Source organism: Myxine glutinosa, chromosome 2 (assembly GCF_964187855.1).
Source record: "Myxine glutinosa chromosome 2, kmMyxGlut1.1, whole genome shotgun sequence".
NCBI classification, from domain to species: domain Eukaryota; kingdom Metazoa; phylum Chordata; class Myxini; order Myxiniformes; family Myxinidae; genus Myxine; species Myxine glutinosa.
In genome coordinates, this window is record NC_136262.1 from 143,671,410 (window position 1) to 143,695,573 (window position 24,164).

The following is a 24,164-nucleotide window of genomic DNA, read 5'->3' on the forward strand; positions in this document are numbered from 1 at the left end:
CCAAACACAGACTGGACGACACCAATGACGACACCTGCAAACTGCCAGGCTGCCAAACACAGACTGGATGACACCAATGACGACACCTGCAAACTGCCAGGCCGCCAAACAGACTGGACGACACCAATAACGACACCTGCAAACTGCCAGGCCGCCATACACAGACTGGACGACACCAATAAAGACACCTGCAAACTCTGCCAGGCCGTGAAATATAGACTGGAGGACTTCAATGATGACACCTGGACACCTGCAAACTCTGCCAGGCTGCTAAACACAGACTGCAGGACTCCAATAACGACACCTGAAAACTCTGCCAGGTCGCCAAACACAGACTGGACGACACCAATAACGACACTTGCAAACTCACACAGAATTAAACATTATTATGGAAGAGTGTGTGTTCCTGTCTCTACAAAGACAAGAACACAACATCATAGATGTGAGGGATCTCTGGCTTGAATATAACTGACTGGGGCTAATAAACAACAACAACAACAACAACAACAATTACTTCATTCATGTCATTGTAGTGTTCCAGACACTCGTTCAACATGTTGTCGTGTTTTAGTAGATGGCTGACCTGTTAAAGAGTGAATGTTTTATGTAAATAAGATTGCTATTCATCAACAAAGCTAGTTGTGGAGTTGTGGTTGTGGAGCTATTCACATGAAAGGTAGCAGTAAATGTAAACACATCAGGGAGACAAACGTTGCTGTGATGCCCTCCTTACCTGTGGGATATTTGTCATGTTTTTCCAGCAGTATTCCCTGGTCTGCTGGAGCATTCCACCCTTCTGGTGAAGTGCACCTCGAACTTGAGGCCTGACGTTGGTCAAGCCCCTCCATGGGTTGCTTCACCTGCGTGACGTCATCGTTATCACCTCCATCGTGCATCGTGTTCCTGTTTTCCGTCATCTGCTGGGCGTCGATAAAAGCACCTGTGAGAATTATCCACCTCACAAATTGCATGTCCAGGTGAAGTTTGAAATACATTGTTGTTATGCTACAAAAGGTGTTGACACCTGAGCTGATAATTTTTTGATGTTTGGACACAAAAGGCTCGTCGTTGTAGGTGTTCCTGAACACAATGATGAATCCTTTTGTTCAATTCCTGTGATTCACTGAACTGCAATATCCGCATGGAAAATGTGACCTTTTCCCTCCATATAGCAGGTAAGGTTTTTTGTTTGACCCCATAGATAACTGAAAGCTTGTGACGAGTATGTTGTGACGTATAATCTCTGAGTGTGAAGGAGAGATAAACAAGACTCGACTCTTTTGATCTACACAAGCTGCATTTTACGACATAGCGCGAAGGGCAAAGTCGTCTAGAACAGTGTTTGTCTGTCGGTATTATGTATGTCCCTCACAAACGTACACCAATCAGAACTGAGAATCTGGTCACATGACAGGGATGATGTGACATGATTACGTCTGTGATGTCAGAAAAGCGTACGACGGCTGACTCTCCAAACACCGCCATTTTGATTCCTGTGCCGTTCAGGCCGAACATATTGTCTAACCTGTCATATATCACAATCACCATGCTCTACCTTTACGTTTTTCATTCAGTGTGAAACACAAACAAACCGATTGATAAAATGACCATCAAATATTGAAAGCATAGACGTTACGGGTCTTCAAACGACACAGGACGTATAGGCCTTAGGCTTCATGCCTTCATGCCGCTTCAGATAAATTAGCCCAGTTTTCTTAATACAGCAGTATTGTTTTCGTATTCATAATAATAATAATAATAATAATAATAAAGTTAATAACAATAATAATATAGTAAATAGAATTGTAACACTGTAATCCCTTTGTCGTGACTGCAAGATTACCAGATTGAAGCGATGTATGGTCGATTCATTGTTGACTCGAAACATGTAGAATAAACCAGTGTCTCAATGTGATCTCTTCACTTCCCATGGTGACAGCAGTTTAGAGACTTAAGAGTACTTCAAATATAATTTAATATTTACATTATTTATTTATTGTTTATTCTTAAAATGTTTATTCCTGTGAAAACTTGGTGCATATTGTGTCTCCCAAATTTTATTTTACCACAATTCGACGTAAACGTGATGTGATTGTGCTAACATGGTTTGGGACATCCTGTATACTTAACGTGCAGCAGAACTTTCACATGGATTGCAAATACTGTACATTTAATTATTATGGTGCCCTGGGCCGGTGCTCCTGCCTCACACCTCGCTCGCCTTCACGCTGTTGAAACCAAAGCTTTCAGAATCATTGGAATCTCCCGCGATGACGCTAACTCCGAGGGCCTTTCACTCACTCACCGCAGGCAGGTTGGTGGTCTTTCCGTCTTCTACCGACTCCTCTCTGGCCTTGCTCCCCCAGCTCTCTCTGGGCTCTGTGCCCCAAATATTCCTACAGGACACACAACATCTGCCTGCAACCCTCTTCTGGTGAAACTGCCAAAATCAACTCTCTGCTCACCTTCACTCTTTCATTCCTCTTTTCTCCCACCTCTAGAACAAACTCCCTCACTCTATTCCATCCCACTCCTCCCTCCAGGTCTTTAAAACAGCTGTTCACCACCATCTCTTATCTTCCCCCATCCAAAACCATGATCTTTTCTACCCCCGTTAATTCACCCCAGATCCACTTTTTTGGAAATACCGACTTCTTTCCTGGAAATCCTAGCAGTGTCAATGTGTTTTATCCCTCTCCCACCCCCATCACCTTCCCGTGCGCCCTCCCCCCAAACCCTCTCCCTCCCACAGATCTCCCGATGTCCCTGTTCTCTACTGTTGTACTTGTGTGCTTCCCTTTCTCTCCCCATCTTGTCTCCCGCTCACTTTATCATATGTTGTATGTGTCTGTTTATGTTTTTTGTGATTAATGTTAGCTCTTACAGAAGCCTCGATCTTGTATACAAAAAAAAAAATGGGCTCTTGTCAAAACGACACAGTATGGAGGATTTCTGGAATCAAAGCAACATCAGCAATTGCTCTGATGGGAACACTAAGCAGAGAGACAGGATGGTCTGTGGTGGTCACATCTTGTCATATAGTCAGGAACCATGCTGAAATAGTCCTTGTGGCACATGGTTCCTGGCACCACTGAAACACTGAAAGGGATTTGTGTTTGATGTGAAATGGACCATCCACTTACTTGTGCTTTTAAGATTGGGCTTGGTTTTTACCTTTACCACAGCTACACAGCATGCTCTACGACTAGAGTATACGCTGAGACGGTCAATGAGCTTACAGGGTACATTATTGGGGCAGATGTGTGAGAAAATTGAGAGTAATTGTGGATTTTGTGGTAAAAATCCCAAAATTGGCATAGATTGTGTTTAATACGTACCAAATGATTTCAGATATATTGACAAGCTGAATATTAACCGTGACGCCCATAAATGGGAAAAATCCTGGAGGGCCACCACGGGAATTGCGAAAATCTCTGAAGTCGCATATCTTCGGCAATTCCTGACATAAAAACATGAATGTAGTGTCCTTTTCTATGTTTTCAGACATAAGGAATCCAATGACGTCATCGTATAAATCTTCATGAAGCAATCACATGCTAAAATTGGCTATGCTCAATATGAAAAACAGCCTTTTTGATTCAATGCTGTCCAATTCCACATCCAATCCAACCTTTCCAGGGTTCAGAAATTTGACAGCATGCTGGACAACATCCATGGAATGACGAATCATCCCCACAGACATGGATTTATCAGGGAGCAATGGCAGAAGTCATGTGATGGTGACCTCAGAGTTGCCTGGTTGCTGTGAATTTGCATGGAATGCAGCCCAGGAGATTGGTATGGATCTCCTTGCTGATGAGCTTGCGTGTTGCTTTTTGCCACTTGTTCTCACCTGCGAGGACAGTTTTTACATGACACCTGTGAGAGTACCATATCAATGGAACGGATGAGAGGGTACTCGTTCCTCCCCGCCACAGGAGTCAAATTTGTGTACGGCTTTGGTAGTAATAGTATCTGCTTGCTCGAGGGTCCAGCTTTCAGTGTTGCTCTTTTATGTTCAACACCATCGGACGTTGTGATACGATTCTGAAACAGGAATATACCTGTCCCATCAAATACGTCATTCCACCAAAGCTATGCCATGAGAAAATCCATTCGGTGTTCGTTTTCTTCGCCGACTTATTCTTCCGGCTGCTGTCATTGTCCAATATTACTCGGCACTGGGAATGGTATTTCTCATCCTGTGCCACTAGCTCACCAAAGCTAATTTGTGCTATCAGATTTTGAACTTGTAGTTTCACTGCACATTGTTTAACGTCGTCATAACTTATTGAAGAGGTCTACATTCTGTTCCAGATTCATTGCAAAAGAAACATTTGTGACTTTGGGTATGTCTTTCTTTACGTGTCGCCTGTCGATGGATATTTGGGCAATCCCTGCCTCACTTGAAGATGCAGCAGTTATCTTGAACTCTTGCCAGTCGACTGATAGAACACTTCAGGCAGCATGAGGTATGACATCGAGCACGATTTATGGACATTGTGGTCGCAATGCCATCTCCATCAGGCCGGCGTATGTGTACAGGTAGTGGCTCGCTTGCCAAGTTCACGGTAATTTGTGAAATTGTCACCCAAATTGTCATAGCCAGTTCCAACATCGGTCCATTTAGAATTTGCCGGACACTGGAGAGCAGCGGAAGAATGTTCGTGACACAAGACATTCTAGACATTCACAAGACATAGAAGGCTTTCATCCGCAGCTCAATGGAATACTGCTCTCCCCTCTGGGCTGGTGCTCCTGCCTCACACCTAGCTCGTCTTCACGCTGTTGAAACCAAAGCATTCAGAATCATTGGAATCTCCCGCGATGAAGCTAACTCCAAGGGCCTCTCACTCACTCACCGCAGGCAGGTTGGTGGTCTTTCCGTCTTCTACCGACTCCTCTCTGGCCTTGCCCCCCCCCCCAGCTCTCTCTGGGCTCTGTCCCGCAAATATTCCTACAGGTCACACAAGATCTGCCTGCAACCCTCTTATGGTTAAACTGCCAAAATCAAGACTCTCTGCTCACCTTCACTCCTTCATTCCTCTTTTCTCCCACCTCTGGAACAAACTCCCTCACTCTCTTCAATCCCACTCCACCCTCCAGGTCTTTAAAACAGCTGTTCACCACCATCTCTTATCTTCCCCCATCCAAAACCTTGATCTTTTCTACCCCCGCTAATGTCACCCCAATTCCACTTTTTTGAAATACCAACTTCTGTCCTGGAAGTCCTTGGTGTCCTTGTGTTTTATACTTCTCCCACCCCCCCCCCCTTCCCACGCCTCCTCCCCCCAAGCCCTCTCCCTCCCACACAACTCCCTGCTCTCAAATGTTGTGTTTGTGTGCTTCCCCTTCTCTCCCCATCTTGTCTTCCGCTCCCTCTTTTTATATATTTTGTTTGTCTGGTTGATTTTTTTGTGAAGTAAATGTTAGCTCTTTCACGAGCCTCGATTCAGTATACAAAAAAAAAAAAAAAAAGACGCAGGATCCGGTTAATAGAATCATAGGTGTGGTGATGGCGGGGCGGAGGGGGCAACCGCCCCGAGCACGAATGTTGACGAGGAGCCAAATATCACTCCCAAACACGTTGCTCCATTTGTTCGTACTGTATATAAATTATAATACAACGGAATCGTGAGAGCACGAGACATAACTTTAAGAACTACTTCACCAAGCCCAGGTGTGATTGGACCAGGGTGGGGATTATACATTTGTTATTAGGTTTCCTCTACATACAATGTAGTTATATTGTTATTATTATTGCCAAATGGTACTAATATTATTATTATTGTTAATATTATTCGTATTAATTCATAAATGCTTTGTGACAAAGTTGTCATTTTTTTCATTATTTATTTTGTAATTGGAATGCCATGCCATGGAAGGACCTATTAAACAGCCCGATACACCTTGACATGGCGCACGTTTAAAACATGGGAATTCTTCCGGATTATTTGTAGTTAATTAGCCTAATCAACTCAGGAGATCATATCTAAATATATTCTCATTTTGAACTGAAAAATATATATAGGATATTTTTGAGATTGGATATTGTAGATTTCATTTTGAACAGCTTTCAGGGCTCTGCTGTTGAGCCCACTGAGGAAGCTTAGAGCCCCCTTCCCACTGCCCCCCCCCACTGCCCCCCCCCCCAATAGAAATTCCTGACCATGACAGTGCCTGTGGGTCGCTTTTTTATTGACTTTGGCCCCAGGCGCCACAAAACCCTAACTCCGCCACCGAATATAACCAGGTGGACATATATGACCATAGACTCTCACTGTGAACAAGCTTACACCTCTTCTTTGCTGACATGATGCAGGCTACATCTGCTCAGCCATCTGCAAATAAACAAAAACATTATATAATTTCTCAAATTAATAGCTATGCAATTTTTTTAAATAAATGAGGGGGCATTAGATTCCTTATTTGTGAAAACTTATAAAAGGACACTTCATTCATGTTTTATGTCAAATTTATTGACGGATAAGGTCTGAAGGGCCTGGAAAAGGCCAAATGGTGGAATATCAATCCTGACATCTAACAATCCCGAAATATTTTTATGTTGCTGAAAGAGTCTGAGCTGTTCTTCTTGCCAAAGGCTGGCAAGGTTGTAATGGAACTCGAAGGAATTGTTGGAAATTAATAAGCTGCATATTTCATAACTGTCTCTATACTCTAACAATACACTAGTGTACACTTGCATTTACATTGCAGCAAGTTGCATTTACATGATAAGAAGTCTCGTTTACAATTACTGTACTCATTTGGGAACACCTTAAAGTTTCTATCAAGATACTTTTTTATTGTCATCCATGACTTCAAAACTTTTAATATGTCAAAGCTTTTTAAAAGGCACTGACCTTCTCCATATGGTTAGAATTGAATGTTCATGGATTTATCCACAACCTGTATTTCCAAGATCTACTGCTGGAATTATTATTGTTTGTACAACGGCTTATGTTTGACAGTAAAACTCTATTTTTATTATACCCTAGAATCGCTGATCTTAATGGTTTTGCATGTGACTTTTTGTGGGATCGTCAGCTGTTTGTTTGTACATGCTGATGGAAGGAATTAGATGACGTGGCATTTTAACACTTCGTCACTCAACTGTGAAAGTTGCAAACAAGCACAACAGCGCCGATTTGAGGCAATTCATTTTCTTCCTGTTATTTTTCCTCATCTTTCAGCCACATTGGGCTGACAAAACTTTGATCTATAATCCATTTCGGGCCTTGGAGATTTTTTTTGCAGACTTTTCAGCAACATGCTCCATGTGGGGGGGAAGACGAAGGGGGCTCTTTCCACTTGTGAGCTAACAACGACTCTTCTGTGAGATCTTACAAACGATTCCCTGCTACGTTTGCTGTCTGTTTTCTGATTTAATTTCTCTTTCTTTCCACATCGATCCTGCCGAGTGGAAATTCATTGCTGCACTGGCACTGGCACTGGCACTGGCACTGGCACTGGCAGTCCATTTCTTATTGGTAAAAAATTCTCAATGGTAAAAAATTATTTTCTTTGTTCAATTCTTAGTCCTTTAATATGGTCCTTAACCAAATTGGAGAGTTTAAGAAACTCATGCACATTCACTACAAGACTCATCCGAGTCTTGAATCTTCTGCTTTAACATTTCCACAATAGAACCAAATGTCTGCGATCACAAAGCGATCGCCAAGGGTAAGCCTGCCATCGTCCCCCGGCACCTGCGATCAAATGATGGGCAATTTTTTTTTGACATTCAACATTTAGGGAAAGAATGTAACTTTTAGATGTAACTAGATACTGTCATGTAACTCTTAGATGCAGGCATCAAAAATCCTACATAAACGCAGCCATTGCGCCTCGGAGGCCCAACGGATGTATTCATGTAATGTTATATATTTATTTATTTATTAGTCCCCTACCGGTATACACCGGAGGGGCCTATAGGTTTGCACGCCGTCCCTCCGTCTGTCAGTCCGTCACGCAAAGAACAGCTTTCCGGACTTTTTTCCTAAACCCTTAATGCTAATGATTTCAAACTTGGTACATGGTTTCCTCATGATAAGTTACAGATCAAGTTCGAACTTTTTTTTCTTTCTTTTTTTTGTATACAGAATTGAGGCTCGTGAAAGAGCTAACATTTATCACAAAAAAAAAATCAAACAGACAGACAAACAAAAACAGACAAAAACAAACAGTTTGTCTGTTTGTCAAACAGACAAACTAAATATATAAAAAGAGGGAGCGGTAGACAAGATGGGGAGAGAAGGGGAAGCACACAAACACAACATTTGAGAGTAGGGACATCGGGAGATGTGTGGGAGGGAGAGGGCTTGGGGGGAGGAGGCGTGGGAAGGGGGAGGGGGGTGGGAGAAGTATAAAACACAAGGACACCAAGGACTTCCAGGAAAAAAGTTGGTATTTCAAAAAAGTGGATTTGGGGTGAAATTAGCAGGGGTAGAAAAGATCAAGGTTTTGGATGGGGGAAGATAAGAAATGGTGGTGAACAGCTGTTTTAAAGACCTGGAGAGAGGAGTGGGATTGACGAGAGTGAGGGAGTTTGTTCCAGAGGCAGGAGAAAAGAGGAATGAAGGAGTAAAGGTGAGCAGAGAGTCTTGATTTTGGCAGTTTAACCATGAGGGTTGCAGGCAGATCTTGTGCGACCTGTAGGAATATTTTGGGGATGGAGCCCAGGGAGAGCTGGGGGAGCAAGGCCGGAGAGGAGTCGGTAGAAGACGGAAAGACCACCAACCTGCCTGCGGTGAGTAAGTGAAAGGCCCTCAGAGATAGCTTCATCGCGGAAGATTCCAATGATTCTGAACGCTTTGGTTTCAACAGCGTGAAGACGAGCAAGGTGTGAGGCAGGAGCACCAGCCCAGAGGGGAGAGCAGTACTCCATTGAGCTGCGGATGAAAGCCTTGTATGTGATGAGGAGCTCAGGTGTGCCAAGGAAGGACTTCACACGGCGGAGGATGCCCAGTCGGCCAGCTTGGAAATGTGGTTTTCCCAGGAAAGATCATGGCAGATAGTGAGACCCAAAAGCTTGAGTGACAGAACTTCTTGGGGAGGATTATTCAGAAAGTGGATGGGAGGGTTGTCCAGTCGGTCTTTTCGGAGAGACATCATAATGGTGTGAGATTTGTCAGGATTGAAAGACATGTTCCACTTGTTTGACCAGTCTGTGATTTTGTCCAGGTCTTCAGAGAGTGAGGAGGCAGCAGACTGCCGATCTGAGGGAAGAGGATTGGAGCGGCAGAGAGTGGAGTCATCAGCAAAGAGATAGAGAGGATTTTCGAGAGAGTCAGAGAGATCATTGATGAAGACCAGAAAAAACACAGGGCCCAGAACACTGCCTTGTGGAACTCCAGCCTGAACAGGAAGAGGAGATGAGAGAAACCCATTCAGGGCCACACGTTGACTGCGACTAGAGAGGAAGTCCTCCAGCCATGCATGGAGATTTCCATGGATACCAAAGGAGGAGAGTTTGGTGAGCAGAGCGGGGTGCCAGACCGTATCGAAGGCACGTGATATGTAATGAAGAACTTCACGACGTTTCGATCATTTTTGCCAAAGTTATGGCACTTTGAACTTTGGTAATTTCCCCAACATTTTTCGGGGCTATAATTTGTAGTGCGGTAAGTCAAAGCTGTTAATATTCCTTGTTTTAACTCCAATTTACATTCTGTTTCCACTTTTAGTGAGAAGTAGGGGTATGTGCAACCATTCATGAACTTTATTTGGTGCAAATCGGATAATTTTTAGCCGAGTTACCTCAGACCGTGAGTTGGTAATTATATAATTCACACAGTGCAATACGTGTAATTTCCCCAACAGTTCTCCTGACGACAGACTGCCGGTAGGCGACATGTATTGCAGCGCAATACTCAGAATGCTTGTTTTTTAATATCGATTTTTTTTCTTTCATATCCTTTTTCAATCCAAGTCGATGCTCATGGATGTGTATTTGCTCAGAAAATGTGAATCATTGATCCTATTAGTTGGAAGAATCCCATACAAGGAATGAAATTTTATTTATTTTTTTGCAAAATATTTTTTTTGTTCTTGGTTTTTCCAACTTTTTTTCTCTAAAAAGTTGAGGCTCATGGAGTATTTGCTCAAAAAATATGATTCACTAATCCTTTTATTTAGAATGTATATGTCCACAACTGTCAAAAACCTGCACCTATGCAGCCATTGGGCCTCGGAGGCCCCACGAATGTATTCGTGTAAAGTTTTTTAATTTTCATATTTTGATGCAATACTGTATGTAGATGTACTGTATGTAGATTATGATTGATGCAATAACATCTCGGAAGACCGAATGGACATCTCGGAAGACCGACTCGTATGAAACGGTGAATACGCTCCAATCTGTACAATGGAAACATGCCCACAGCTCCTCGGTGGTATCCTTGCTCCCAACACGCCATTCCTGGGTTACCGCTTTTATTTGGACCTTTTGTGTTTCTGCTTATAAAATGGAAGCAAAATAATGTTATTATGGTCGTGTTTCCTAGCTGAGGATAACCTTTGATGAAATCACATGAGGAATGTTGGAGGAGCATAAATCCCGAGTTACATCATTCCATGTATGTTGCTACACATGTTAATCAAATGTTGGTAATACGGTGTCCAATCTGCACTGATTCAGATCTCCCGGTGATAGAGTTTTGGTTCAAGCAGGTGATAGAGTGGATCGGGTCGGGTTCCAGGTCGGGTTCAACTGCCTCAAGATCATGTATTCTCGAAGCGATGAATTCATTAATTTGCTATTGTTACCTTGGCTTGTTGCGGAATGTAGGTGACAAGTATAAAAATCTGATTGCATTCCCCAGGTAAATAAAAAGCTTGAAGCCCAACAACAAGCAATTCATCATCTGGCATGCATACATTGACCTTCACTGACCAATTATTACACCATCTAGAGTTGATGTACACACATGCATCCTGCACAATGTAGGCCACTTGGTCCAGGTTGCGTATCTGAGTCAGTTCTGACCAGAGAAAATGCACAAGCCCTAATACCTGGTGCACCTGATGCTCAAAATGTGATGGGTTTTTCTGGTATGTCACCCCTACCAAATCAGGAAGAATGTGTTTCTGTGTCTCCTAGTCGCCATGTTTGACCTGTATGCCTCGAATCATTGACCTCTAAGCCAGAAGTGTGTTGTATGTAGATACTTGAGCGCCTCCTACTGGGTGGTGCATGTTCAGAACCACTAGAAATAAAGCATGTTGCCTCGGGCCTTGTCTCGTCTATCTTTACTCGTATTGTCGATGAACACCACAATCTGTATTTGACGAGAGGCCACAACTAAATTCCACACACCTTCCGTTTTGCTCTTGTGGCTCACACACATGCACAGCAAAACAAGTTTGCAATAATCTGCAGGATTAACGGAGACAGACTAAACAGCAGAAGAAGAAGAAAGGATAGAAGATGGTGCCCATCTCTCTGGGCAAAGTTAGGACAGAAATTTATCATTCAGCCAAGGTTCTGAAGACGACAGGCCTATTCTTGGTTGTAAGGCATTGATGGGTCTTTAATGCTCACCATTAATTCATGCTACCAGCGGTATCCCAAACAGGTAAATATACTCAAATGAAACAAAGTGCAGTCCACGCATTAGATATTCCCACTATTGGGTGTGAAATTTTATGATTCTGACACTAGATGTCTCAGTGATGCATTGGTCAAGATGTCAGAGGACAACACGATGACGTTGTCAGTGCTGGGAAGCGTGAAGGACTGGAGATGAGAGTTGGGATGACCGACTCCAAATGAGAAAACTGGAGATTACTGGAGCTGCCTGGAGATGAGAGTTGGGTGCACCATTACAATCCTGAGATTGAGAGACCATCAATGGAGTACCACCACAAAGGATCACCAGCCCCAACAAGTCCAAAAAGAGCATAACTGAAAATTTGATGAAACATCCTGAAACTCGAACTTGTTCTATAACTTATCATAAAGCCATGTACCAAGATTCCGTTGGATGTGGTAAAGGGTATGGTTAAAAATTTGGAAAACTACAGGTGGGACTGACAGACGGAGAGCAAAACCTAGCAAAGAGAAAATGCCACAGAAAGCCAATTGTAGTAGGTTTATGAAGAGGATATTTCTGTGCTTGTGTTTTGTGTATCACACAGGTATATAACTGATTGTGTGTAACCTGTAAAATTTTCAGAGTATATAATATTCAGGCCTTTCTAGCTTCTGTGATCACTGCAAAAAGTAAGTTTTTTTTTTTAAAATAGTAAGCGGAGATAAGCCATCAAATTGGGTGGGTGGGAAGTTGGGCTTAGCAATTCCTGGTCCAGTTTATGTTCTCTGGTCCAGTATACTGTATAATCTAACCAGTTTCCATTGATTTTAAAAAGGGTTACAGGCTACCATGTACATATATATCCAAAGGGTTACAGGCTACCATGTACATATGTATCCAAAGGGTTGCAGGCTACCATGTACATATTTCCAAAGTGTTAAAGGCTACCATGTACACAGTATTGCATGCGGCACAAGCTTCACATGCTGCACGATTTGCTTTGCCAACATTAGTGTGGGAGAGCGGAGAATTGCTGCGCCAGTACTTGGGTAAAAGTGTGTTATCGACAGGTGTACACACAGATACAGTAGTTAATAATAATAACTTCAACATAAGAGGAAACCATTAGGCCCATCAAAGCCCACGCTGTGGTTGCCCACCTTTGGTTGTTTGTCCGTGCTCTATCCTTTGTAAATGCTGAGTGTCAAGCAAGGAAGTAGGACACACCATTTTAAAAGTCTTTGGTATGGCTCAGCATGGGTCATGTTCAAACCTCTGACCTCCCAGACTCAGCATGGTTCATGTTCAAACCTCTGACCTCCCAGACTCAGCAGGGGTCGGGTTCAAACCTCTGACCTCCCAGACTCAGCATGAGTCGGGTTCAAACCTCTGACCTCCCAGACTCAGCAGGGGTCGGGTTCAAACCTCTGACCTCCCAGACTCAGCATGGGTCGGGTTCAAACCTCTGACCTCCCAGACTCAGCATGAGTCGTGTTCAAACCTCTGAGCTCCCAGAGTCAGCAGGGGTCGTGTTCAAACCTCTGACCTCCCAGAGTCAGCAGGGATCATGTTCAAACCTCTGACCTCCCAGACAGCATGAGTCGTGTTCAAACCTCTGACCTCCCAGACTCAGCATGAGTCGTGTTCAAACCTCTGACCACCCAGACTCAGCATGAGTCGGGTTCAAACCTCTGACCTCCCAGACTCAGCAGGGGTCGGGTTCAAACCTCTGACCTCCCAGACTCAGCAGGGGTCGGGTTCAAACCTCTGACCTCCCAGACTCAGCAGGGGTCGGGTTCAAACCTCTGACCTCCCAGACTCAGCAGGGGTCGGGTTCAAACCTCTGACCTCCCAGACTCAGCAGGGGTCAGGTTCAAACCTCTGACCTTCCAGAGTCAGCAGGGGTCGGGTTCAAACCTCTGACCTCCCAGACTCAGCAGGGGTCGGGTTCAAACCTCTGACCTTCCAGAGTCAGCATGAGTCGGGTTCAAACCTCTGACCTTCCAGAGTCAGCATGAGTCGGGTTCAAACCTCTGACCGCCCAGACTCAGCGGACACTCTCTAACCAATAAGTCACCGTGTCTGATGTAATTTTTTGTGCCAAGCAACACATAAACAAAACTAATGGATTTTTTTTGGTGATTAAACAACAAACATTTCCATCTGTTCATAGTAAGAGTAGAGAACATCAACATACCTTTTACCTCAAGAACTATTGCGGGTGTGGATGGCAAGGCCTCTCGCAGACTTCCTATGTACACACTACGGTAGCTTGAAATCCTCGCACTTCACGGCTGTTCTCTACACGAGGGAAGCTTAATCATTTACCAACCACTGCAAATATTGTGGTTATGAGCTAACCTCTCAAGGACAATCGTTATACATCAACTTAACGTCTTAACCTCATCGTCATATTAAATAAATATTGTAAACAAGCGTTCTATTTTGTGTCGTTATTTTAAGTGTTTTTTATTTAAACAAAACATCCAAATTGAAGTTAAATACAGCTTTAAATGCACATAAACGATGTGAAAATTTATTTCTTTATTACAACTCGCACATTGTAGGCTTCATGAAAAATAATATTCTTCTTCATCATCATGCTAAAATTCGCAATTTGGTGTCTGTCGACTGTCTGTCTGTCTTTTTGACCGCGATATATTCTGTCGTTACTTATCCAATATCAAGGAAACTTGACAGGAGGACTAAGGGTCACATGATAGAGGTTACAGCGACTTGATTTGCCACACCCCCTCCCCAAGGGGGTTTCCGCCTTGGGTGAAATCCATGTTGAGGTGTATATCCGTGTCAAGGTAGCTAATTGTGGTGTTTTTCCAATGTCGCTTCCAATAACAAAATTAACTGGAATGGCACTCAGTAGAGAGCATACCTCTGTGGCGGACACGATGACTCGCTGGCGCAGTGACATAATTCCGAGCACCAGTGGGTGTCGGCCACGCCCCAAGTGAGGCGTGGCCTCCAGATATACACGCGGGCTCGCAGCCCCGAGCACGGCAGTGCTGACGAGTGAGCAAGCAAGAAAGAGCTCTACCTAACCCAAAGCGTTGTGGCCTACCTTTATTTAATGTGTGTGCCCAGCACCACACTACACTGGTGACCTCCGACTGGTTCAGCCGTTGCTGTTCTCCGAACGCGCTATGGCCACCAACACTGTCGCGATCAAGCCACCGGAGTTCTGGGAAGCGCAGGCCGACACCTGGTTTCTACAGCCCGAGGCCCAATTCCAGCTCCGGGGCGTCACGGCGGACGACACGAGGTACTTTTACGTGGTCGCTGCCCTTGGATCCGGCACGGCCGCCCGAGTCGTGTCCTTCCTACGGCACCCGCCGGACGAGAGCAAGTACGCGGCGCTCAAGCGGCTTCTCCTCGACACGTTTGGCCTCACAGAGGCCGACCGCGCTGAACGTCTTTTGGACCTTCCCGTACTCGGCGACACACGACCGTCCACCCGCATGGATTACATGCTGTCCCTGCTCGGCGACGGCCACGCGGATTTCCTCTTCCGTGCTCTCTTCCTCCACCAGCTACCTGTACAGGTGCAGCTCGCGCTGGCCGGTTCGACCATTACGGAACCGCGCGCCCTGGCCAGAGAGGCGGACAAGTTTTTCGCAGCCCACGATGCACGGCCGGCATATAGCACGGCCGTCGTGGATCCCGGCGCCGCACATGGCGCGAGTGGTTTGGATCGCCACGTAACATGGCGTTCGGATCCTCCCGAACACGGCGTAGGTTTGGCGGATCCGCGCGTGGCCACCGCCACGCCCCACCCACCTCCGTCGTCACGACCGGCGCGACAACCACCACCGGGCCAGACCTGGTGCCAGTTCCATACCAGGTTCGGCCACAAGGCCAGGTCCTGCCGCCCGCCTTGTACTTTTGGCAGGTCGGGAAACGGCCAGGCCGGCGCTCGCTTCCTGCCATGAGCGTCGGCCATATTGGCAGCCTTCTGTTCATAACAGACACCTCCTCGGGTCGTCGCTTCCTGTGCGACACGGGAGCGCAGTTGAGCGTCCTCCCTGCCTCCGCGTCCGACAAGCAAGCTGAGGGCCAGGGCCCCGCTTTGCTTGCCGCCAACGGCACGCCCATCCGCATGTTCGGAAAGCGTTGTCTCTCGCTGCGGTTCGGGGGGCAGCGCTTTCAGTGGTCATTCGTTACCGCTAGTGTCCCCATGGGCCTACTCGGAGCGGACTTCCTCTGTGCGCATTGGCTGCTGGTGGACGTGAGGCACAGACACCTTGTCCAAGCTGAAACATTCAGCTCGCTTGCTTGCACGCTGAGCAGGCGTTGAGCAGCTCCCTGGGCGGCTCACCGAGCGGCTCGCCAAGCGGCTTGCTGAGCGGTTCGGTCCCGGCGAGGTTGGTCTGCACGCTTCCGGCAGCGGACGAGTTCACCCGCCTCCTCGCCAGTTTCCTGGCCCTCACGCGGCCCACTTTCTCAGCGGTAGCCGTCAAGCACGGGGTGGAGCATCACATTCCCACCGTCGGGCCACCGGTCTATGCCCGGGCGCGCCGCCTCGACCCGGCGAAGCTCGCCGTGGCGCAGGAGGAGTTCACCACGCTGGAGCGACTGGGCATCGTCCGGCGCTCCAACAGCGCATGGGCATCGCCGCTGCACATTGTGCCCAAGCCCGGCGGTGGGTGGCGGCCGTGCAGAGACTACCGCCGCCTCAATGATGCTACCACCCCCGACCGCTACCCGGTTCCTCACATCCAGGACTTTTCTGCCCGGTTGGTGAAAATATCCCTCTTCTCCAAGGTGGACCTCATCCGCGGATACCACCAGGTCCCCGTCAGGCCGGAGGACATACCGAAGACGGCCGTCATCACACCATTCGGCCTCTTCGAGTTTCTGCGGATGCCCTTCGGGTTGAAGAATGCGGCCCAGGCGTTCCAGCGGCTTATAGACAGCGTCTTGCGCGACTTGGATTTCGTGTACATCTACCTGGACGACATCCTCGTCGCAAGCGCGTCCCGTGAGGAGCACCTCCGCCATCTCCGCACGCTCTTCAAACGCCTGGGCCGACATGGCCTGACCATCAACCCCACCAAGTGCCGGTTCGGCATCACCGAAATCGACTTTTTGGGGACCGCGTCACCAGGCACGGGGCCATCCCCTTACCGGCCAAGGTGGAGGCGGTCAGGGGTTTTCTGCGCCCCCGCACGATCAAGGGGCTCCAGGAGTTCCTGGGCATGGTGAACTTTTATCACCGTTTCCTGCCCCGCATCGCCCAGCTCCTGCGCCCCCTGCACGAGGCCCTCCGGGGGAAGCCGGGCAAAGGCGACGTTGCCTGGACCGAGCCGATGGACGCGGCGTTCGCGGGCGCGAAGCTCGCCTTGGCTAACGCCACCATGCTCGCGCACCCGGCGCCCGATGCACCGATCGCCCTCACCACCGACGCATCGGACTACGCGGTGGGCGCGGTGCACGAGCAGTGGGTGAAGGGAGCTTGGCAGCCGCTGGCGTTTTTTAGCCGGCAGCTCTGCCCGCACGAACGGCGGTACAGTACCTTCGACAGCGAGCTGCTCGGGCTCCATCTGGCGGTCCGGCACTTCCGCCATCTGCTCGAGGGCCGCCCGTTCGCGGCCTTCGTCGACCACAAGCCCCTGGTTTTCGTGATGGCCAAGGTCGCCGAGCCGTGGTCAGCCCGACAGCAGCGTCACCTCTCGGCCGTGTCCGAGTACACGATGGACATCCGGCATGTCGCGGGGAAGGACAACCCAGTGGCGGATTGCCTTTCCCGGTCCGTCGCCCACGCGGTCCACCTCGGGATCGACTATGCCCGGATGGCGGCGGACCAGTCCGCCGACCCCGCCGTCCAGGCTTTTCGGACCGCCGTCACGGGCCTCCGCATCACCGAGGTACCGTTCGACGGCGCGGGCGCGGCCCTCTTGTGCGACGTCTCCCTCGGCCGGCCTCGCCCCATCGTGCCCGCTGGCTGGCAGCGCCGGGTTTTTGACGCCATCCACGGTCTGTCCCAACTGGGCACGAAGGCCTCCCAAAAGCTGGTCGCCGACAAGTTCGTCTGGCGTGGCCTCCGGAAGGCCGTCCGCGATTGGGCCAGGACGTGCCTCGCGTGCCAGCACGCGAAGGTTCACCGCCACACCCAGGCCCCGCTGGCCCCGTTTACGGTGCCCGAACGTCGGTTCGACCACGTTCACGTGGACTTGGTGGGACCTCTGCCCCCCTCGCGGGCTTTCACCCACATCCTCACCATGGTGGACCGCACCACCCGGTGGCCGGAGGCCGTGCCTTTGGCAGCAATGACGACGGCGGACGTCGCGCAGGCGTTCATCGCCACTTGGGTTGCCCTGTTCGGCGCCCCCTCGGAAATCTCGTCCGACCGCGGCCCCCAGTTCACCTCGGAGCTCTGGGGGGCGGTAGCGTGGGGGCTTGGCATCCAGCTGCACCGCACCACGGTCTACCACCCCCAGGCCAACGGCCTGTGCGAGCGCTTCCATCGCGCCATGAAGGCCGCGCTCCGGGCCAGCCTCCGCGACGGCGGCTGGGTCGACAGGCTCCCCTGGGTCCTGCTGGGCCTCAGGACGGCGCCCAAGGACGACCTGCGCGCATCCGCGGCGGAGTTGGTCTTCGGACAACCGCTGCTGGTGCCGGGCGAGTTCCTCCCCGACTCCACGGCACCATGGTCCGCGGCGCAGCAGCGCTCCGCCCTGCAGGAGACCGCCCGGAGGTTCGCCCCGTTGCCGACGGCGCACCACGGTTGCCCGCCAACGCACGTCGCCCCGGAGCTTCGCACGGCGGAGTACGTGTTCGTCCGCCACGACGCCGACTGGACACCGCTGCGGCCCCCGTACGACGGGCCCTTCCGCGTGCTGGAGACCGGGGCGAAGCATTTCACCCTGGACATCGGCGGTACTCCTGACCGCGTCTCCGTGGACCGCCTCAAGCCGGCCCACCTCGACTTGGACCACCCCCCGCCAGTGGCTCTGCCCCCGCGTTGGGGCCACCCCCCGGCGGGCGGACCCCCGGCACCGCCCAACCCCGCCGTCACGCCACCCCCTGCCCTGCACCCATCCCAGATGCCGCCAGAGGCATCCCAGATGGCATCCCGGCATCCCAGCCGCCGCCAGCCGCCAGAGGGCGCTTCGGCCGGGTCATCCGTTTGCCCCGCAAACTGACCCTTCAGGTGCGCGGGAATTCTGGGGGGGGGGGGGGCGCGTGTGGTGGACACGATGACTCGCTGGCGCAGTGACATAATTCCGAGCACCAGTGGGTGTCGGCCCCGACCCAAGTGAGGCGTGGCCTCCAGATATACACGCGGGCTTGCAGCCCCGAGCACGGCAGTGCTGACGAGTGAGCACGCAATAAAGAGCTCTACCAACCCAAAGCGTTGTGGCCTACCTTTATTTAACGTGTGTGCCCAGCACCACACTACACCTCCACCAGGTTAAGAGTTTACATGTTTTATCCCACTGACAGGCCAGATCTGGATTCCGACCTAAAACCAAAATCGAATTGACTTGTTCTTGTCACTAACCGACCTCATCTACCGAGTTTTGGTGTAAGTCGGCCACAATGTTTTGAATCTCAATGGTGAAGAATCACTTGATAATTAAAAAAAAATTCTCATATCTGGATCTGTACTCGGATCTTCACCAAAATCGGATCGATTTGTCCTCGTACACTCCAAACCAGCCCACAAGGATTCGTCCGAATCCATCGATAACGTTTTGTGATATTGTGATATATGTATATCGGTTTAGCCCATCACTCGAATGGTGAAGAATCCCTTAAACTGAAACGCCACTCTTCGACGTCGCGACATCAACTGATATGCCTCCGCCCACATTATTACATCATTGTAATACTTGTACCAAGTTTCATTTATATCCCTTCAGCTGTTTTCAAGTATCACCTTTTTACCTGACATGACCTCTGATCTTTGACCTATTGACCCCCAAATCAAATGAGTTCATCCTTGCGTCATAATACATACTGAACTTGTACCAACTTCAGCAAAATCCCATCACTGGTTCACAAGTTATTGCTGTACCAGAATTTTCAACTAATGTGACCTCTGACCTTTGACCTCTTGACCCCATAATTGAATCAGTTCATCTTTGCATCATTATGCTTACTTGTACCAAGTTTGACTTAGTTCCTGTCAGCCGTTCTTATTGTGGTAACGAAAACCTATTACAGACTCTGACCTTTGACCTATTGACCCCCAAATCAAATTTGAGTTCATCCTTGCATCATAATACATACTGAACTTGTACCAACTTTGGCAATATCCCATCACTGGTTCACAAGTTATCGCGGTAACAGAAAACCTGAAATTGCATGCTCATGATCTAGACACATTTGTATTGAAATATTAAATTTATGACATCATAGGTCACATGGTATGGCAGCCATATTGGATTTAAACTAAAACCCCAAAAAAACATCTTCTCCCAAACTACCAAATCAATTGACTCGAAACGTTACATGTGTCATTGACTAGGTATGGCGATTAAAAGATGACCACGAAAACGTAATTGATCATATGGTTTGGCAGCCATATTGGATTGAAGGGAAATATTAAATAATTATATCTCTGAAACTGCTTACCCTATCGATGCGAAATTTTACAAATATCATCGAACACCATTGTTGCATACAGTTTGAAAAGGATGTAGGTCACGTGGTTTGGCAGCCATCTTGGATAGAAAAATGAACCTTATCCGATCAACACGAAACTTCACAAACGTGATCCCCTACCCATACATATGCAGAGTATACATTTTTTAAGGTCACATGTCACGTTGTGTGGCAGCGATATTAGCTTTAAAGCCTTTAATTTAAAAAAATCCCTTCTCTCAAACCGCTTCACCGATTGATGTGAAACCTGTCATTGCGGGGGAAAATGTAATACTTGAAAACAGCTGAAGGGACTTCAATCAAACTTGTTGTTTAAGGACAGTAAACGAGGGCATGTACCCGTTGTGGGACTATGTGGAGGCATAATGGCGACACAGTCGCATTAATCTCGTGTCTTGCCTGTCGAACCAACTTGCTTAGTCTCTTCAATCTCATTCTTCCCTCCAGGGCTTCAAACCAGCTATTCTCCGTCATCTCAGGTCATCCACTCATCACCCATGCACAGCCATGATCTTTCGACCCCCATTAACCCTCTCAAATCTCACCTCTTTTGAGTTTCCAGTTTTTCCTTGGACTTTTGTGATTGAGTGTTTGCAGCTATATCCATGTTATTCACTCCCTGTATCCTTCTCCCTTTGCCCTCATTCTTCACCACATTCCTTATTTTTCCAAGTCTCCCTCGATTTTGTCCCTCAATCTGGCTGTTGGTGTGTTCCCCCCTCCTCCCTCTCTTCCTACTGTTCATTTTCTTCTGATACTTCCTGATCTATTTCCCCACAAGCCTCAACACATTAATATATATATATATATATATATATATATATATATATATATATATATATATATATATATATATATATATATATATATATATATTCTATATATATTATTTTTTATTTTTTTATTATATATATATATATATATTTAAAATCAGTTGGTTTGTGTAAGAAGTAAGGCTGTTGTCCAATCTTCTCTTGGTACAACTCCATTCAACCCTTCTTATTCCATCCTGTATCCCACTCCGCACCCCACTCCCCACTCTGCACCTCACTCCGCACCCTACACCCCACTCTGCACCCTACTCTGCGCCCCAATCCACACCATACTTTGCACCCCACTCCGTACCCGACCGCACCATACTCTGTACCCCACTCCGTACCCCGCTCCGCACCTTGGACCCCACTCCACACCCTGCTCTGCACCCACACTCCGCACCCCCACTCCGCACCCTGCTCTGCACCCTGCTCTGCACCCCCACTCCACACCCTGCTCCACAACCCACTTCGCACCCTGCTCTGCACCCTGCACCCCACTCCGCACCTTGAATCCCACTCCACACCTTGCTCGGCACCCCCACTCCACACCCTGCTCCACAACCCACTCCCCACCCTGCTCCGCACCCCACTCCGCACCTTCAATCCCACTCCGCACCTTTAATCCCACTCCGCACCCTGCACCCTACTCCGCACATTGAATCCCACTCTGCACCCTGCTCCCCACTCCGCACCTTGTACCCCACTCCACACCTTGCTCGGCACCCCTACTCCGCAACCTGCTCTGCACCCCCACTCCACAACCTGCTCTGCACCCCCACTCCGCAACCTGCTCTGCACCCCACTCCGCACCCTACATCGCACTCCGCACCTTGAATCCCACTCTGCACCCCCACTCCACAACCTGCTCCGCACCCCACTCCGCACCCTACATCGCACTCCGCACCTTGAATCCCACTCTGCACCCCCACTCCACACCCTGATCCGCACCCCACCCTCCACTCCACACCCTGCTCCACAATCCACTCCAAACCCTGCTCCGCACCCCACTCGGCACCCTACACCCCACTCCGCACCTTGAATCCCACTCTGCACCCCCACTCCGCACCCCGCATGCTACTCCCCTTCCAATTCCTATACCCACTGCCATCCTGCTATAAATTATCATTTTAGGTTCTTGTACATTTATGCATTCTCAAATTTCGCGAGCATTTGTCTTTAATATTACTATTATATTTGCAACTATCATCGTATTTTGTGGCTTTGACGTAACTTACAGCACTTCACTCCGCACCCTACTCTCACTGCGCAGGTGACGTGTGCTCAGTCCGTGCCACAGAATATCAACATGCTCGGAAGATGACATCCAGCGTCGGATTCTGGTAAAGCAGCAGTTCGACGGATCTCTTAGCAAACGTGCAACCTAATTCGTCAATAAAATATCCAACACGATGGTGTACAGGTAGCACGCATTACCTGCGAATTCTGTCTATTCTAATTCCAGCATCTGAGTATTCCTCCCTTCGAGTGGCGATCCATCCAGGATTTCGTCTAGTCTCGAAACTTTTCTCAACTTGTGCCAATGCACCCAGAACCCTGTAAAAAAGTATAGTCTAATTATTATATGATGTGCTCCAGGTGATGACGATGTAAAAGTTAACCTGCAATATTGAATTGACCAATCACTGCTCAAAAAAGGACACACGCTTCATGTCAAAATCACAATTTCTACCTGGGCTACATTGTGTGTCAGGTTTTACCTTGAAATAAATTAGCAGTAGGGTACTGAAAAAATATGTTTACCTGGATATTATGGTGAACTGATAGAGGTGGTAGGTCAGGTAGGATCCCTGCATGGATATACCCCTTGAGACACCGACCAGGCGAATGTCCGCCGCTGGGTGTGTCGTGGGTTAGCCATTGTCATTCCTGGCAGGAAGTCAAACAAACAGGTCAGCGTTTCCTCCTTGGGTTCCATAAAGTCAGAAAGTTCACCAAACCAGCACAAACCAAACGAACCATTTGTTATTCTTCTGGGATGTGTGGCCGAGCAGTCATCCGTGTGCCTTGCTGTTCACTCCCCAGAACATTTATCAGCACATTCGAGGAAATGAAGCTCATTGGCTAAAAATAAAAACCCTGAATAAAAACTGATTTTGATTTCACTCGATAAATAACAATCCAGGTAAGAGGTCATCTACATATTGCATAAGTCAATGGCAGAGTTAAACAAGCAGATAAATTTGAGAAAATGAATTGAAAGGTAATAACAGCTGGAGGTTGGGGAAAGGGGGAGTAGAATTGGGAAGGCAATCAAAAGTAGTAAAGTTTGGGAGGAGAGAGAAAGAAAGGGAAAGGTTTGGAGGGGAGATGACACGAGAGAGGAAACACGAGAGAGGAAACCAGGATGTGTGGGATATACAAGAGGTAGGATAAAAATGTGGAGTGTAGGAAGGTCAAATGTCTGCAATTTTGGTCAAAAGTCTGCATAAATAGTATAATGTTGGCCAACGTCTGCATATGTATTATATTATAGCCCCAAAGTCTGCATATGTATTATATTATAGCCCCAAAGTCTGCATATGTGTTATATTATAGCTCCAAAGTCTGCGTACGTGTTATATTATAGCCCCAAAGTCTGCATACGTGTTATATTATAGCTCCAAAGTCTGCGTACGTGTTATATTATAGCTCCAAAGTCTGCATACGTGTTATATTATAGCCCCAAAGTGTGCGTACGTGTTATATTATAGCCCCAAAGTCTGCATATGTGTTATATTATAGCCCCAAAGTCTGCATATGTGTTATATTATAGCCCCAAAATCTGCGTACGTGTTATATTATAGCCCCAAAGTCTGCGTACGTGTTATATTATAGCCCCAAAGTCTGCATACGTGTTATATTATAGCCCCAAAGTCTACATACGTGTTATCTCAAAATAGATGGAACCCATTAACATGATAATAATTTATTACTCAGACAAGAAACTCCAAAAAAGATTACATTTCCTGGAAGCTGATATGATAACAATTTAAAAAACTGAAGATTTGAGGTCTCTAGCTCAAAGGATACATTTATTAGAGCACATGTTCCAAATGACCGCCTTTGCGCCTTGGACACACTTGAAGCCGACGAGCGAAGTTGTCAATCACCCTGACACACTCTTCCTTCCTGATGGCACGAATCTTCTGGGTGATGGCCACTTTCAGTTCAGAAATGGATTGAGGACGATTCT

The 24,164-nt window shown here is 47.8% G+C and overlaps 1 protein-coding gene across 5 annotated transcripts in view; it reads right to left on the reverse strand.

The window, feature by feature from the left end:
• Nucleotides 1-22,773, reverse strand: part of SH3TC1 (SH3 domain and tetratricopeptide repeats 1) — a 98,200-nt gene extending 75,427 nt beyond the window's left edge. For 3 of the 5 annotated variants that reach the window (XR_013622395.1, XM_078771763.1, XM_078771766.1), the window contains exons 1-2: nt 13,732-13,887; nt 734-917 (exon numbers count right to left, since the gene is read on the reverse strand). Coding sequence is in view for 4 of the 5 variants with exons in the window: in XM_078771763.1 (XP_078627889.1) it covers nt 734-917 (184 nt within the window). In the remaining variant the exon portion in view is untranslated. Of the gene's footprint in view, nt 1-733; nt 918-13,731; nt 13,888-22,206; nt 22,222-22,732 lie in introns of those variants that run through there. The other 2 variants (XM_078771764.1, XM_078771765.1) reach the window with 2 other exon arrangements.
• Between the last annotated feature and the right edge of the window lie 1,391 nt (nt 22,774-24,164).